Source organism: Bradysia coprophila, unplaced genomic scaffold (genome assembly GCF_014529535.1).
Source record: "Bradysia coprophila strain Holo2 unplaced genomic scaffold, BU_Bcop_v1 contig_358, whole genome shotgun sequence".
Classification (NCBI taxonomy): Eukaryota; Metazoa; Arthropoda; class Insecta; order Diptera; family Sciaridae; genus Bradysia; species Bradysia coprophila.
Genome location: NW_023503616.1, coordinates 4,375,778 through 4,391,736, shown reverse-complemented (window position 1 = coordinate 4,391,736; position 15,959 = coordinate 4,375,778). Strand labels below are relative to the sequence as shown.

At 37.9% G+C, this 15,959-nt stretch overlaps 3 protein-coding genes across 8 annotated transcripts; 1 reads left to right on the top strand and 2 right to left on the bottom strand.

Moving 5' to 3' along the window:
* The first annotated feature begins 39 nt into the window (after window positions 1-39).
* On the top strand, window positions 40-4,369 carry LOC119081348 (zinc finger protein 271-like). 2 transcript variants are annotated; one of them, XM_037190192.1, is made up of 21 exons: window positions 40-264; window positions 450-489; window positions 575-628; window positions 685-753; window positions 821-1,071; window positions 1,132-1,318; window positions 1,381-1,534; window positions 1,594-1,657; window positions 1,720-1,995; window positions 2,070-2,123; window positions 2,183-2,480; window positions 2,544-2,676; window positions 2,739-2,829; window positions 2,898-2,921; window positions 3,009-3,185; window positions 3,244-3,327; window positions 3,380-3,445; window positions 3,501-3,590; window positions 3,660-3,887; window positions 3,953-4,144; window positions 4,205-4,369. In XM_037190192.1, the coding sequence occupies exons 1-21, from the start codon at window positions 133-135 to the stop codon at window positions 4,310-4,312; spliced, it is 2,772 nt and encodes a 923-aa protein (XP_037046087.1). In that variant the 5' UTR covers window positions 40-132; the 3' UTR covers window positions 4,313-4,369. The 2 variants fall into 2 exon arrangements, with proteins under 2 accessions (XP_037046087.1, XP_037046086.1); XM_037190191.1 differs by having other exon boundaries at window positions 3,657-3,887.
* A 367-nt stretch (window positions 4,370-4,736) lies between these two features.
* LOC119081347 (lysophospholipase D GDPD1-like) lies at window positions 4,737-7,177 on the bottom strand. 4 transcript variants are annotated; one of them, XM_037190187.1, is made up of 9 exons: window positions 6,858-7,177; window positions 6,636-6,752; window positions 6,522-6,564; window positions 6,263-6,444; window positions 5,982-6,205; window positions 5,786-5,919; window positions 5,608-5,725; window positions 5,394-5,536; window positions 4,737-5,318 (listed from the first exon to the last, which is right to left on the bottom strand). In XM_037190187.1, exons 1-8 carry the CDS (start codon window positions 7,012-7,014, stop codon window positions 5,411-5,413), a joined length of 1,101 nt encoding a protein of 366 aa, XP_037046082.1. In that variant the 5' UTR covers window positions 7,015-7,177; the 3' UTR covers window positions 4,737-5,318; window positions 5,394-5,410. The 4 variants fall into 4 exon arrangements, with proteins under 4 accessions (XP_037046082.1, XP_037046081.1, XP_037046085.1 ...); XM_037190186.1 differs by having other exon boundaries at window positions 4,737-5,536; window positions 6,858-7,176; XM_037190190.1 differs by having other exon boundaries at window positions 4,737-5,536; window positions 6,943-7,173.
* A 943-nt stretch (window positions 7,178-8,120) lies between these two features.
* Window positions 8,121-15,356, bottom strand: LOC119081346 (tyrosine-protein phosphatase non-receptor type 23). 2 transcript variants are annotated; one of them, XM_037190184.1, is made up of 12 exons: window positions 15,157-15,356; window positions 11,213-14,674; window positions 11,026-11,142; window positions 10,691-10,961; window positions 10,048-10,604; window positions 9,834-9,977; window positions 9,583-9,603; window positions 9,126-9,254; window positions 8,885-9,066; window positions 8,637-8,821; window positions 8,459-8,578; window positions 8,121-8,350 (listed from the first exon to the last, which is right to left on the bottom strand). In XM_037190184.1, exons 1-12 carry the CDS (start codon window positions 15,238-15,240, stop codon window positions 8,226-8,228), a joined length of 5,397 nt encoding a protein of 1,798 aa, XP_037046079.1. In that variant the 5' UTR covers window positions 15,241-15,356; the 3' UTR covers window positions 8,121-8,225. The 2 variants fall into 2 exon arrangements, with proteins under 2 accessions (XP_037046079.1, XP_037046080.1); XM_037190185.1 differs by lacking the exon at window positions 9,583-9,603.
* Window positions 15,357-15,959: the final 603 nt, after the last annotated feature.

Sequence of the window (15,959 nt, the reverse complement as noted above, 5' to 3'; positions counted from 1 at the left end):
GGTTGACGTAACTTGCCTAGCTTCGACCACAGACACGTAACGTGTGAACGTAACGTTTTAGCGGATGACAGTTCTTTTATTTTCTTCCACAACACTTAATATGCCTTAAAGATTAAGTTTTTAAAACAATAAATGTCTCAACTCTGTTTATATAATTCGACGATATGTCGTTTATGTGGCGAACGATCGCAAAATGGAATGAAACTGTTTACGTCGGACGAACACGATATAAGTCATTTAATCAACCGATACTTACCTTTGAAGGTAAATGGTTTGTTTTGATTCTGAACCGCTTAACAGTTGCTCCTTGAGTAAGACAGAACGATGGCTACAGTTAAATTTCATGTTATTTTAATCAAACTATTTTTCGGTTATTCCGAAAGCAGACACTCTGATTTGAGATAGTTTTACCAACTATACTGCGAAATTTTACATATTTTTTGTTTCAGATTGTAGATGATCGTCAGTATCCTCGCTGGATATGTCCAGGTAATTATAACCTGTTCTATTATGCTTCTGTACATCTACAGTACCGTTTATAGATTTATTTATAAATAGTCATTGTCTACATTAGGTTGTCACCTGCAAGTTGAGTCAACGGTGGAATTTTTTGACCTAGTAATGAAAGGTAACAAACGAATGACTTCTTACAGAGATTCAATGTAAAATCGGTCTTCTACGTAGGCCAAGAGAGTCTTCGATGTGCACACGCAGAGGAATCGAAATCGAACGTAGATCATTTGAAGAAAGATAGTAAGTTTGAGTGTTTTGGGAACTGATTATGGATTTTCGTTTGTCTTTATTATATATTATCGTATAGACCTCTACAGCGACGATCATGTGATTTATAGTCGTTTCGGGCTGCCAGAAAAAGAAAAGCGTAAAAGAGGAAGACCATCGAAGGCAACAGTAGACAAAATAAAAGAGCAAGAAGCACAAACGTTAGAGGCCGCTAAAATTGAACAGTTAGCGAAAGAAGAAAGAGAATCACAAGAATTGATGGAAGAAAATACTGCTGGTCGAAGAAAGAGGAAGATCAAATTACCTTCACGCTTTCAGGAAGTGGTTCAGGTATTCGTTTCTTGTCGTCAAAAAACTACTAAATTGATAAATCAAAAATTTGCAATAAAGGGTCGGGAACTGGAACGAGTCTATGTCGAAAACGGTGTTATCGATAAACTGGACAATGTGTCGGATAATGAGGGTTTTACCAATGAGGCGGACGTTAATTCAGAAGGAGTTATCGGTCATATGGAAGATGCAGATGGACTACATGTAGTGGACTTAATTTTTGATAGCACGAAAACGGGCAAGAAGCGTAAGTTTACAGGCAAAATTTGATCACATTTGTCCTTTTACCTAAATATTCTCATGTGTTAGACGCAAATTCTGGTCAACGAAAGAAATTCATTTGCGAAATCTGCAGTAGATCTTACACTCAACAACTGCGATACATGAGCCATAAGATGTCCCATCGAAATGTCCAATACGAATGCATTCAGTGTCTGGAGAAGTTTTCATCGCGGAAGCTAATGTACTTTCCTTCCTTCACTTTTGTTAAATTGAAATTTTAATTTCGGTAAAACGTTTTAGATCTGAACACCAAGAAGCGACGACACACACCGGCGAAGGAATAATTGAGAACATTGAAACGGAGGTTAATGAAAATTGAAATAAATTAAAAAAAAAAGTTTTTCTCTAATTCCAAAACGATTACAGTCAAATGATGAAGATAACTTATTGCCTGACACTGTTTTTGGACAGGCTGATCATTTCGTCGATGATACAAATGCAAAGACTGTCCAAACATTGGATGATGTTTTCGATGAAATGGATAATATCGAGGAAACAGCAGCCAAAGTACTCTATGGACTGCAAAATATGGATCGAACGGAAAGTCCACAGTCATTTTCGATGCCGGTGACGCAATCAGTAAAAGAAATAAACTCCGAATTTCTTACTTATACCAACTTTATAACGGAAAAGGAAGGCACAGTGAGCATCCTATATCCATTATAGATGAAGACAATTAAATTCTACCGGTTTAATTATCAATTTACCATTTCCAGAGTGATGAAAAAACCACCACAAAGCCTACATCTAAGGACAGTTTGACCGCTAGAGTAAGTCACACTTTTGACTGAAGCACAACGTTCCCTAGCGAAAATTATTTAATTTTCAGAAGAGACACGACTGTTCAATCTGCAACAAATCCTTTGCGAATGAATCTCTACTGACCGTACACTATCAACTCATCCATGCAGTGACACATTCAGGCCAACCTAATTCAACCGACAATACCAACGACACACCGAATTATCCATGCGACAAATGCAATCGCACATTCAAGAATCCCAGCTCGATGTTGTATCATAAAAATTCGGAGCACAATCATTTCCGATTCGTTTGCTCGAAATGTGGAAAAAGTTTCAAACATAAGCAATTGCTGCGACGACACCAGTTGGTTCATTCGCAAGACCGTAAGTTGAATTGCTAAAGTTTCGCAGATCAATATTCATTGATGATGATTTTCGTTTGAAAAGGACCGTATTCGTGTACCACTTGCGGGGCATCGTTTAAGACTAAGCCAAATTTACTCAACCATATGCCGATACATAATTCGATCAAAAATCACAACTGCGACATATGCAATCAATCGTTTGCCCACAAAACAAGGTTTCTTTTGCCAATGTTTGATGTTATTGTTGCGAAAATAATTCTGTTTTCTCCGTTTATAGCTTGAAATTACATCTGCTTTGGCATGCTGGAACCAAACCATTTAGCTGTGAAGTGTGTGGAAAATCGTTTAGTCAGAATGGCAATCTTCAGGTAATTGAAAATTGATCTCCAGCTATGTCATACTTTTGACTAAACAACTTTTCGATTACTCTTTCCAGGAACATATTCGCATTCACACGAATGTAAGTATTTTACCCTCAGGTCATGACCAGTTCCCTCAACTAAAAATTTGAACGTCCTAATTTTGTCCTCACATCATCACTTTTAAGGTGAGACCCTTCAGCTGCCAGTATTGCGACAAGACATTTAAAACAAGCTCGCAGTGTCAGATCCACAGCAAGCGACACAATGTAAATGTGAAACCGTATTCATGCCACCTTTGTTCAAAATCATTCTTGCAGCATGACATCCTTAAAACACACTTAAGACGACACAATAATGAGAAGGTGGTTGCCCGTAAGCCTTCCCAAAGAAATTTCATTTCAAAAATTGATTTTGTTTTAGCCATTCTCTTGTACGTATTGCGATAAAGCGTTTTCGGAACATTGGGCTTTGATCAAACATTGCCGGACGCATACGAAGGAGAAGGTTTGTTTTTTGTTGGTTTCGAAACTCAGGTTTTAATTGAAGACTATTTTAGCCGTACAAATGCACTCTTTGCCCAAAAACATTTGCGGACTGTTCAAATTTAGCAAAACATAAAAAGGTACGGAGCGGTACACCACTTACGATACCCATAATCGAAACTAAATTCTTTCTAGACTCATCAAAATAAAATACCATCCACAAATAATACAAAAGATAAGCCTAGCACACCCGAAACTGCTTCAACTTCTAATTTACAAAATAAGGTGAGGGGTCATTGCAAGAAAACGTTGGATCGAAGCGTTAAAATTTTGCCTTTTCTTTAACTTTAGCAGGATCTTCCGTTCGAGAAATCAGTTCACGCCAAATCAAATGACCTTCCCGAAGAAGAAAACCTATTCGATCCAATTGTGTTGGCCGACATAGTGCCTACCGAATTATCGGACTCCGTTTGGCGACTCGCTGATCAGAACGATATCGATAAAGATAATCAAATATTTTACGTGACCTATCAAGATCCAAATCTTGGACAAAATAAAACGGTTAAGCTTGTTAATCAAGTGGTAATAATTTGCAAATCATTTTCCAGCTATTTTTCCCCAAAATTTAAATTATTTCTTTTGCAAAGAATTCGTCTAGCCAATTGGATTCGAGTTCTGAAATACGTTTTACTCAAGGAAATACAAGTGAAAATGTCGATGAACTTCGAATACCTTTTGTTGATGATGACAATAACGTTCACGACGGAATCCAACAATATTCAACATCCAACCTTCGATTGTTAACTGATCAATCGGAAAATGTTGCTTTGGAAAGGAAGGTTTGTCGGAGATATGTTCTGTTATGTGGAAGCAAATAATTATTTTCTATGAATTTATAGAATTTGGCGGTGAACGATCAAAACGAATTCTTCAATATGGACTCCGAAGGCCTTGAAATTATCACGAGTGATGGAAAGAAGCTGAGATTTTTGCAAACAATACAATAGTCCAACCGATATGTAGAAATGAAAGAGTACAAATAAATGAGGAATGTTTTCTATTTTAAATAAATTTTCGAGAAGTTACTACGTCGATAAGACTACCGGCGACTCGCCCCACCTGAACAGAAAAAGCAATTCCTACTCCACTTACCATCAAATTTCGAATCCGAATTTTCTTGTGGAGTGGAGTGGAGAAGGCATCAATTTCATGTATAGTTAGCCTAGGATTCTACACTTGTCCATATTTAAGCGTAGCATCTTAGGCTAACTATACATGAAATTGATGCCTTCTCAAAAATGTTTAGTCTGAAGCCGTGTAAAGGTAGACTTCAACAGACGAGAGAAACTTTTAACTTTTTCATTAGAACCTGTTTGACAAAACTACCACTAGCAGACGTATTCATTTCCAACAAACAAAATCAATTTCTCCATTTGAATAGATTTTATTTGCTTTTAGTACGACTAACCACAGATACAAATAAATAAATTAAAATTAACAACGTCAAACAATCAAACATTAACATTCTTTGCACTTAAATGCGTTCAAGCGGTTCAACATAATATTTAAATTAACCTTTCACAGACGCGTAGTATATCACCCCGTACAATTATCGATCAACGAATATATTGAGCAGATTGATATGAGTCTTCTAGTTTAGCGATTCATTTTTCTTTCAAAAACCAAATCACCATCGTCGCGTGTGCAAATTATGTCTATCCAGGGTATAGGGAGTTGGAGAAACATTTCCGTTACCGTTAAATTGAACCGATAGCTGAGCAAACCAGCGGGAAATGTATGTAATGGGAAGTTCTTTTTACGTTTTTGGTCACCGGTAAATTTCGACCGACACGCCGGGAAGTAAACATAATTTGCTAACGCATTTGTCGTCTACTTTATCGTCGCGTCTGTAAAAGGACACGTGAAACCGATTGCAATATGCAAATACAGCGATTTCGTCTCGGAGACAAATTCTAACAACCACTGAATTTTAATCTAATTTTCTTTTTCTATAATCATAGAGTTAACGACAAAACAATTTCCTTGTTGTTTGTAAATTTACGACCTATTTAATATTGAGCGTATCACCTGAATGTGCTGCCAATCTATTCAGTGGATTTTGTATTCAAAAATTCTCGAAGAAGCGTTGGCCGGTCCGTCATACATCCGTTTGCTCCCAATTTATTACATTCCGCGAATTCGTCGTCATCGTTGCACACCCAAAAGTATACCTGTAAGGTAAAGATCAAGAAATAGAATCTGTTTTGAAATTGTTGTTGCGAATAAATTTGCTAGAACTTACATGAATTCCGCGGTTCTTCAGATGGTTTATAAGTGGCTTCCACACGAGAAATGTTTCACAGGCCCAAAATAGGCATTTTTCCGAAAATGGTAATTCAGGAACCTGTTTCAATCTTCGTCTAAAATATCACGGTAATTTTGTAAGTAATTTAGTCAGTGGCCTGTCAGTTTTCACTCACTTTTTTATAGACATCGGTAGAAATATTTCGTAGTGCGTCTCTTTTATGGGCATGAAAGGTAGTAAGCCGGTAAACGCACATAACAGTAAAACGACAACCCTTTTAGCAGAAAAGAATAAACGAACGTCGGGATTCTGAAGAAAAAAAGGCGCAAAATGTAGTCGTCTTTAAAATTTTTATATTCCCCTGTACTTACAATACGATAACACTCCTTGCACACTTCATTGTTAAAGCTCCCCCACACAGTCAAATTTGCCCTTTGAAATTCGTTGATAAGTTCCGAGACTTCTTTTATCAATCTAGAATCATTTTCTTTTAGGTCAATATTGATGGGTACGTCAGCAAACTCCTCAAACACTTCGCGAAGCAAGGGTATACGTCTTTCTTCGTCCGACCAAGTCTGGTCGGTAAAACTTTCGCCTATGTGAGAATTATACTAAGCAATTTTATCAGTTTTAAAATATATGAAAAGCTTACCAGGAACCGTATCAATCGGAACTGTCATACTCAAACTGGGAAGTGAGTCATAGTCAACATTTGCAATGTTCGAATCCGTTCCTGCCACTCGCAAGAGAGATGAATCGTGAAAAACGACCACCTGCCCGTCTTTTGTTAACCGAACATCCAATTCAAGCATGTTTGTACCCTTTTCCACAGCACTTAACGAAATGAAATTAATTTATTAATTCAGAGGAATAGGGAAGAATTTAAGAAAAAGAAACTAATTTCTCCTTACTTCCGGAAATTTTTGATAGTATTTTCATAGCCTTCAGCCGACCCTATAAAGCGGCAAGCAGAAAATGAAAAGCTGTAAACGATTTTCCAATGACAATCAACTTTTCTTACATACCTCCGCGGTGACTAATATGAGCACAGGTGAAAGAAATATTTTTCTTTTTATGCAGCCAATGAGGAAAATTCCAAAAAAAGGCCGAAGCTACAGTGTAGCCTAAGAAAGCGCCAACGGCTGTTAGAATACCAACGTTAATCATAATGTACAATAATCAAAATTCATGCTGAATCAGCTGAACAGTATTATCTAACTAAAAATGTTTTACTATAATTTATTTACAAGTATGCAATAGGCTCCATTCAGCATAACACACTGCCACTGATTTGCTATTTGATTGATATTTTTTGAATGTATTTATAAACACCTTTGTTTTGCATTTTATTGTTGTTATGGTAGACTGAAGATGGACGTAATGAATACGTTTCGAAAATAACATTTTATTTCAATTGAACTGAATTATCCGTGCACTGTCATTGCATTGTTGATACAAATTCTTCATTCATTAAATTCATTTTAGTTTTTCCAGAAGAAGTGAATTCACTTAATGTCTTAACTTACGCAACCAAAATGATTTTTGCATTAACTTGACAGAATTCTCAATAGCATCATCGCGCAGGCATCTAAGAAGTGACGTTATGATTCTCACAAATACTATTATGACGGAATGTCATCACTGTTACCAATAGCGATATTATACAACAAAAATAAACTATGAGCTCTGACTAATAATTTTGTCAGTTTAAATAGTAGAATGTATAGTAGAACCAATGAAGTAATAGATTTTGTATACTAATCTGTTCATCGGAAGTCAGAGGTTCGATATAGTACATTACTATACCTGGGTACCAGGGAAGTAATTTGATATTTAGTATCCAGATGAATGAAAGTGCCCGAGGTACGTTTACTCATAGTGATGCAAAATATCAGATTACTTCCAGAGTGTAGTATGAAGCTTTACCTAAAAACGTGAGGTAAGGTTAACTTTACTCCACGGTACCAAAACTTTACCTCAAGCTTTTGAGTAAATTATCTTACTTAGAAATGGGACAAATGCTGGAAATGGCACTTCTTGTGTGTCGGTACACAAGAAGTGCCATTTCCAGCATTTGTTCAATTGCCATAGAATGTACTACAACTTTACAAGCGATGTAAAGACGTTTCCCTTGGGATGAAAAGGCCACTTAACATCCCTACTAAAGTAAAACGATTTTGTACCAGTAAATTGCATTCCCAAAAAAATGCGAGGGAATTGGGTTGTTATTTAGAAAATATTGGAAATTTTAGATATTCCATTTTTTCTGAATGTTTGTGACTACATGGATTCAATCCATTGGATTGCTCGTCTGTGAAAAACAATGTGAGAAAATGAATCCGTTAGACTGCAAGTCAGTTGTCACTGATAATCGCAAAGGTCAATGAACCGATTTGTATTCAATTTATAGTAATTTCTAGGTGCAGTTAAACAGGTCAGCGATTTTTTTTTGCGTTTGGATATGTCAGTACATCTGCAGATTTCATCATGATAACAAAAAAAGGTGCCACTTCACCATAGAAGAATTTTTCCTTTATTTTAGTCATAAATTCATAATATTTTTATAATATAACTCACTGCTAAATTCAGCTACATTTCAAAATAATACTTTAATTTTAGTTCTTCGGTTTTAATTTCCACAACGGATCTAAATCACTGAACGGATCCTTCACTTCCGGCTTGTCGGTAGTCAGTGTAACCGGTGTTGTTGTTTTCATCTGATACGATGTCATCACTCCGTCTGCAGAGTACAAACAATGTAAAAACGATTTACATGGAATAAATTGTGACAAAAACAAGCGTGACTCAAGTCCACTAGGAACTTGAAACATTTTGTCGACATACTCACGTTTATTTAGCAGATTATGGGCATTAGCCAGTACAATTTGCATAGAAAGCTCGAGCATTGTTATGTCACGAAGAGCACCTTTTCGTTGACAACATATTCGATACCATACGTCGATCGGATCTGAAAGAGGAGGAGAATGAATAACGGACCAATTATCTGGGTATTAACGCTGAATTACTTATTAAAATGGGTCGCTTAGAATTTGTAGCAGTCAATGCGGCAATAGCTAAAGCAACCACCCCCGATCGTTCCGATCCAGAAATGCAATTCAGTATCAACGGTCCGGTTTCTTTGTAAGTCAATTTCAACTGACGATAGGCTGCACCAATATTTTGCGCCATTCCCAATATATTTGCAGCAGAACTGTGAACAAAATTCAATCAAAATTAAAGTTGGCTGCTCTTCGTTTACTGCCACAATTCCTACTTTTTCGGCCAACTTTTATTTTGCAAAATAGTAACGTCCAAGATGATGTCCGAGCCATGCATTGTGACTTTCACATTTCGTTCGATACAATGCGACAGGTCGAACTGTTTGACAACGGTGACGGAAAAATCATCATATGTATCCTCCGCATCGTTGGTTTGAGGGAAAAATGGGTCCAGCATCTAAAATCATTAATTTAGAAAAACAGGTTCGGTTCTGAGTTAGTTTGATGGCAAAATACCTCTGTTGGACTGTGAAGACAAACAATTAAACGTGACTTTTGTGACCAAATCATGTGCCAAAAATCGGTGACAGTGTTGCGCAAGGGAGTTTGCGCCAGAATGAGTTGAGGACAGCCTGCACTCAGCTCCTTTAAAATAAAATGTATGAAAAATTAACGGGAAAATCGTTTGGTGGTTAAATCACAATTATATGCTTCGTTTACTGGATGGTCTATTTCAAGGGTAAAGTATCAAATAAAACAGCTTATGAATTTCCGGTTGTGTCTAAGTTTAAAATACGTGAAAGTCTGAACAATGTAAAATATTTAGGTAATTTGTTGGGTTTGATCTCAGTAACGGCATCACCTTCCGTTTGCTTAGCTGAAGGTGAACGATAAAATATGTATCTCATACTAGTGATTCTAATGGACAATGTTTACGTGGACAGTCACCGTTAATTAGCGTACTGAAACTTACCATATTGTTTTCCTTGTCAAGCTTCAATTATTAAAATTTCAAATTAATAACAAACCAACACTTATGCATTGATGCGTGTGGCATCAATGAACTGAGAATTTCAGAAGGTTGTGTTCCATAGCGCGATCCTCGCTATCACGACAGTTTAGTCAACGTATCGATAACTTGTATCATGTGAGTTCACAGTGAATCAAATCGTTGAAACCTCTCTAGTGTCTAATGGGATTCTAATACAACAAGGAATATCTCACCTGCACGTAAACTGCATTTATGTAATTGTCAGTTGATGTTGGTAGAAGTACCCTCGCATGATCATACGGAATATTATCTGTGGATCGGTTTTTTTCTGGAAACAATTTGGCCACTGATGTCGTTCGTTTCGATTCGTCCTTAACCTGATAAAAAATTAGTTTTAATTTTTAGTTGGAACAATCATCGCAATTTGCGAAATTTCGCGACACTCACCAACAAGTCTTGTAAGTCTTTCCATTTACTATCTAATGACGTAGAACCGTTAAGTGTCTTCACTTTAACGGATTCCATTGTTTTCTCCAAACGTTCCACTTCCTTATGGAACCAGCGTACAGTATCTGGACTGATCGTCGGTTCTTTAGTGTTCGATACATCAACATCAACTTGCGTTGGATTTGGTGGATCATTCTTTTGTGAGGCACTTTCCCAATCAAAGTTTTGGTCAATGGAACTTAAATCGGAACAGATTGATAGATTGTCCGCACTGGATACCAAATCGGTTTTAGGTTTCAAATTTGTTGGAACATCAGTGCTGCTAGGTTGCGATGCTACTTTTGTTGGCGTAAGCACCTCATCGGTAGATCGTGGTGAAGCACCTACACTATCATTTATCGATTTTGGTTGCAACGGGGGTGTGGAAATAGTCAAATCGGAAATTGTAAAATCGAGACCCGAAAGAAGGTCAATATTGGATGGTTGTGTTGTGGATTTGGTGCTGTCAGGTGGAGCTACAGCTGTTGACGATTCGTGTGATGCCTGTTGATTATTCCCTAGAAAATTAAAGTTCCGTTATCAAGACATTCAAAATGAAATGGTGTGGCATTAACAGTTCAGATTAGGTGATTATTTGACTCACTTGTTTCTCCGCTACTTGTGATCGTAGTACTTGTTTGACTATTGCTCTGCATATATGTCGTTGAATTTCGATTGTCTGAAATCACCGGTTGAAGGGTGACCGAATTGGAATTCGAGAAATTTTGTGAAATGTTTGCAGTTGGCGGAGTGACGTTGGCGTTCTCGGACTCGGAAAATGTAGTAGTACCGTATGGTAGATTGAAATAACTACCAGTCGATGTCATGACTGGTTGTTGATTATACGATGCTGCGGCGTTCGGATCGGTCGCATACTAAATAAACGGAACATTTTAACTTAGTATCAGTAAGCATGACTACACAACGCTGCTAATATACCTGGGCAGCAAAGCTTTCCCCGTTCGTACTCAAATTGTTACTGTCAGTTGTATAACTTGTTTCAGTCAACGCTGCACTTGTGTATTGTGAATACGGATTGCGAATTGGTTCATTATCCTTTCGAAATGAAAAGAAAGTTTTGGAATGAAGCTACAAATAGACTTTTCTTTGTGTCTTATGAACTTACCTGATAGCCACTTCCGTACGCATATGCTCCAGTGTTTTGATTAAACGTATAGCCCGGATGTCCTCCGTAAGACGTTGAATTTTGGTTGGAATATATTTTTCCGGACTGATCGTAGCCAGTAACATATTGATTGTTTGCAGTAATTTGGTAGTTTGACTGAGACGTTGTTGTGTAAAGGTCAGTGTACGTGTTGTTGTTACTTGATGTGATTGCATTGCTGTAGATGTTTGAACTGGCACTAAATTGTTGGTTTGGTTGCAATGAGTTATTTTGAAGCTGCGGTTGTTGGAATTGTTGTTCTTGCAATTGTGGATGCTCCAACTGTGGCTGCATGGCTTGTGGTTGTTGTAGTTGGGCCTGTTGTAATTGATGCTGTTGCAATTCTGGTTGTTGTGGATGCAGTTGTGGTTGCTGAAACTGAGGCTGCTGCAATTGAGGCTGTTGCAATTGATCTTGTTGCAATTCTGGTTGTTGTGGATGCAATTGTGGTTGCTGAAACTGAGGCTGCTGCAATTCGGGTTGTTGAGGCTGTGATTGTTGGAACTGTGGTTGCTGGAATTGTGATTGTTGGTATTGGGGTGGTTGCAACTGTGTTTGCTGCAATGATGGTTGTTGAAATTGTTGTTGATAATTTTGCGACGACTCTTGATTTTGATATTGCTGGACTGGACTTTGATGCATATTCTGCAGATAGTTTGGTGTCTGACTCAGCTGAGGCTGTTGAAACATCACGCCAGTTTGTTGAGTATTCTGTGAGTACGGTTGCTGCGAAACCCAGCCACTGCTCGTGCTACTAGTCTGTGAAGGTGTTGGCGAAACGGATGGCTGGTATTTTGTTGTATCAAGAACCGAGTAAGGTGGTGGCTGCACAAATCCTTGATAAGGATAATTTATTTGGTTGTTTTGGGTCGGTTGATCCTGTGTTGATTGTCCGACGAATTGATATCGAGATGTGTCAATGTTAGCTTGGAATCCTTGCTGCTGTTGAGAATTTTGATCGTAAATGTGATTCGGAGCCGGAGACGTAGCATTTTGAGTATACATAGATTGTGGAACGTTTGCAGATCCGGTGTGATCAATTGCATTCTCGGTGGCTGTTTTTCCAGAATTGTATGGAGATGGTTGATTGTATGTGGATTGTCCTGCATCCATGGTAGGATACGGATTGTACATATTATTATTATTATACGATCCGTACGGTACGTATGGCGGTGGCGGATCATTTGGTTGTGGATAATTTATTTGATAAGGCGAAGCATTAATTGAATTGCCTGTTGAAACCGTTGAATTTTCCGGACCAAGGCTGGAACGTGCAGAAGGAACATATGGGTCTGGTAGAGCATTCACTTTATTTGCTTGATTTTTGTTGAGATAATCCTTTAATTTTGGCCCTCCCGCTGTTGCGGACATACTAACTTCTGGTTTCGTTGACTTCAGACGCTGTTGACGTTCTTCATCTTGTACATCTTTTGCTCCCTTCACTCTGGCTAGAAGCTTTTGAATGTTACCTTGCAATTTCTTGTAGAATTCTAAGCCCTTCGAGCTTTTGCCTAACAAATCATCGTAGACGTCGTAGGACGACGCGAGCGATGAGAAAAAATTTTCTCGTCTATGTTTTGTATCTACAACAGCTTTGATGTATGGTGCACACCTTGCATAGCAGTCGGTTAATGCGCGAAGAATATTCGTTTGGGCTGACAAATTTTGTTCAAGCAGCTTAACACTTTGCTCGTGTTTGAGCAGTTCCTTTTTGAATAATTTTTCCAATTTCTTATCACCCCATGCTATGACCTGCGCTGTTATGTCATCATTGTTCATCGCCTCGCGTAAACTGTTGAGTAATTGAGCTCTCTGTACTCGCATCTCGTTTACTTTACTCAATAAAACATTCATTTCAGCCACAGCAGCATCATCGCTGGTTTCCTCACAAATTGGAATAGCAGCTTGAACTTCACTTAATGGCTTCGCTAAAGTTTTTAAATTGTTGACGTGCAAACCCATCGCCTTTCTCAGTGTGTCGTTACTCTCGCCAGCTTTGCTGTGAGCTTCTTGGTATTTTACGAATTCGCGTGAAAGTTCAGCAAAATGCCCGCTAGGTCTGACGCCCATCGTTTGTTGATAGGATTTTTCATTTCGTTGTTCCTCATTTAAAAGATCTTTGATTTCTTTCAACATTGACTCGACATCTAAACACGCTTCAGCTAAACTGGACATAGATGTGACCAAGTCCGGTATGGCATTAGGTTTTGCATTTATAGCTGCACAACGATCAACGAGTTCTTGCGGTAGTCGAGCTGCATTATTAAATCTCAACGATTCCACATTCAACGAACCCATGAATTGATTCAGTTCATTGTCTTTATCTTCGACTCGGGCCACTACTTTACGTAAGAGTGTCGACTTTTCTTCGCTGTACAGTGAGCTGGCCTCGTGTGCCTTCATTGGAATTAAACGATGGAAAATGTCTTCGCTTGCAACTTCTGGATCAGTGACACTGAATGCTATTCCTTTCACCAAGTTTGCACCTTGAACCGCCGAAAATGTACTGATGTTGGGCACCTCCTCATGGTAAATAAATTCATTTTCATTTTTGGCTGATTTTCGTTTTCCTTCTACGACATCATGCAGAAATGCGAACGTTTCATTGATCTGATCAATTTGACTCATTCCTTTTGCCTCCTTTCTGGCCTCTTCCATTTTGTCGTAGGCAGCTACGAAAAATGCAACTCGTTCACCCATCTTCTGTTGTTCCTCTGCCTGTTGACCTTGATACAGCAGTAAAATGCAACTCAAATAAGAAATCTTAAATCTAACGTAGCGTTTCCATTCTTTGAAGTTTTTGCTTCCTATTATATCAGCAACAGCACCATCTTCACCACCATTTAGCATAGCAGAAAACGCTGCATTGTAGTAGCAAATAATCTGAGCCGTTACTTTGGCCACTATTCCAGGTTTTCGATTATCAGCTAAACTCTTCTCCAATATACACTCTTGAGCTTGAGCAAAGCACAATTCTTGCATGAAAATTAACACTTCCGGCGACATGTCACCATTTGTAAACTGCGGATAAAACTCTCGTAAATGACCGAAAGCCCAAGCCGCACACTGAAAATGTGTACAAGCTAATTTCACTCCATCTGATGAAGTTCGATCTTCGGAAGCTCCAAGCTTGGTGTGTAAAGCTCCAAAATTGTACAGAATCGAACACATATCAGATCGAATATCCACCGATTGATTAACACTGTTGGAGAATGCATCACGCCATGAAAAGCTCAGCAATTGACGATCATTGGTCAGCGGAAATCTACTTTGTATGGAATGTAATTGACAGTAGTAACGTTTCAACAGCTTACAGCCTTCCACATCGACGGACGGACGACAAGCGGCATTTCGCAGCAATTCTAATGCGTATATTTCCTTTGAGTAGGCATCCGGATCTTCTTGATAACATTCTGCGATGTACTGAAAATGGCAAAGTTCAACATATTAGAATCGGTGACAGAAGGAAATCTATACAGGCTCTTAGTCATCAGCAACAATGGTTGGTTGGTGCTTATCAACAAAGAAAGTGTTTATCAGATCAAAGGGAATTGAGTGACAATTCAGGATGATTGAACTGGCATAGAACTAAAGAAATTCAAATTTTCTGAAAACATTGATCCGATGCATGATAATGAAATCAGTAGTATGCTAATTGGGAAAACAATAGTGTTGTTGACAGTGGGTACCTCCCAAATACCAAAGAAAAAAACAACGACAAATTAATCATCAAGTGGCTTTATACAAAAGCTAAAATATTTTTTCTTTGTCACGGACGGTCGATGGTGACTTTAACAAAACCATCACAAAATAAATAACTAATCGGTTTCTGACGTCGTTAATTATCCGGATTACTAATGTATGCATTTCATTTTCACTAGGTAGAAAAAAATCTGTAAACTTACTCTCTTTAAATTTCCGAAGGATGACGGCTCAGTCGATACTTTCAGATCGAAACTGACCATTGGGAGTTTAGGTAATGCCTCCATTGTCGTAATTAATATTTAAATAGCACAACAATTTTTATTTCATTGGTTTGATATTGAATGAATCGTACCGATCGAACACAAAACAAGTAGGATTGCACAAAATGACATTTAGAATTTTTCCATTTTGCTTTTGACGAAGGAATTTTTCATGACATATAACGAGCCGCTCACTTTGAAACATATTGATATTGGCGGTAAAAAATTTGATTTACATGTTTCTTGGATCGAAGGTGGAAGGTGGGATTTTTGTCCAAAAAGCGATTATAAAATTCAACTTCAGAATCATTGAGTACGTAAAATTCAATGCGTAACACCTTATAAGGTGGTTTTTTGACCAAAAAGCGTCGTGAAGCGTTTTTCATAAAAAAACGATTTTTGTTCGAATTCGCATATTTAGAAAATGTCAAAATGTTCCCCGCTAACACATAGACAAATTTGTAATCTCTAGGGATTAAATATTAAAAATTGTTCACATATAGTTAACAAACTGGAAAGCGCCGTGATGAGCGGCTGTACGTTTTAAAATTTAGACGAGCTTATAAAAGAATCGGTGCATGGTGAACACTTTTTTTTTCGAAGAACGGTTCGCATTTTGTATGAAAAGTTCTGTACTCGCTTCACTCGTTCTATAACAAACGAAACTTCCTAAAGTCCAACCCAAGTCCAATCAACACTCACAATAAAATATTCGGCCAACTTTTATTTTCAGGAACTGTTAC

Coding starts and splice junctions, on each gene's coding strand:
- LOC119081346 (XM_037190184.1), bottom strand. CDS start 15,240: ATGGAGGCATTACCTAAACTCCCAATGGTCAGTTTCGATCTGAAAGTA. Junction 8,822..8,884: donor AATAAAAGTTGGCCGAAAAA/GTAGGAATTGTG, acceptor TTTTGTTCACAG/TTCTGCTGCAAATATATTGG. Junction 8,351..8,458: donor CCATAATCTGCTAAATAAAC/GTGAGTATGTCG, acceptor TGTACTCTGCAG/ACGGAGTGATGACATCGTAT.
- LOC119081348 (XM_037190191.1), top strand. CDS start 133: ATGTCTCAACTCTGTTTATATAATTCGACGATATGTCGTTTATGTGGC. Junction 2,830..2,897: donor GTCAGAATGGCAATCTTCAG/GTAATTGAAAAT, acceptor TACTCTTTCCAG/GAACATATTCGCATTCACAC. Junction 3,186..3,243: donor GACGACACAATAATGAGAAG/GTGGTTGCCCGT, acceptor ATTTTGTTTTAG/CCATTCTCTTGTACGTATTG.
- LOC119081347 (XM_037190187.1), bottom strand. CDS start 7,014: ATGTTATTTTCGAAACGTATTCATTACGTCCATCTTCAGTCTACCATA. Junction 5,726..5,785: donor CTACCGATGTCTATAAAAAA/GTGAGTGAAAAC, acceptor GTGATATTTTAG/ACGAAGATTGAAACAGGTTC. Junction 5,537..5,607: donor TGAAGAACCGCGGAATTCAT/GTAAGTTCTAGC, acceptor TTTACCTTACAG/GTATACTTTTGGGTGTGCAA.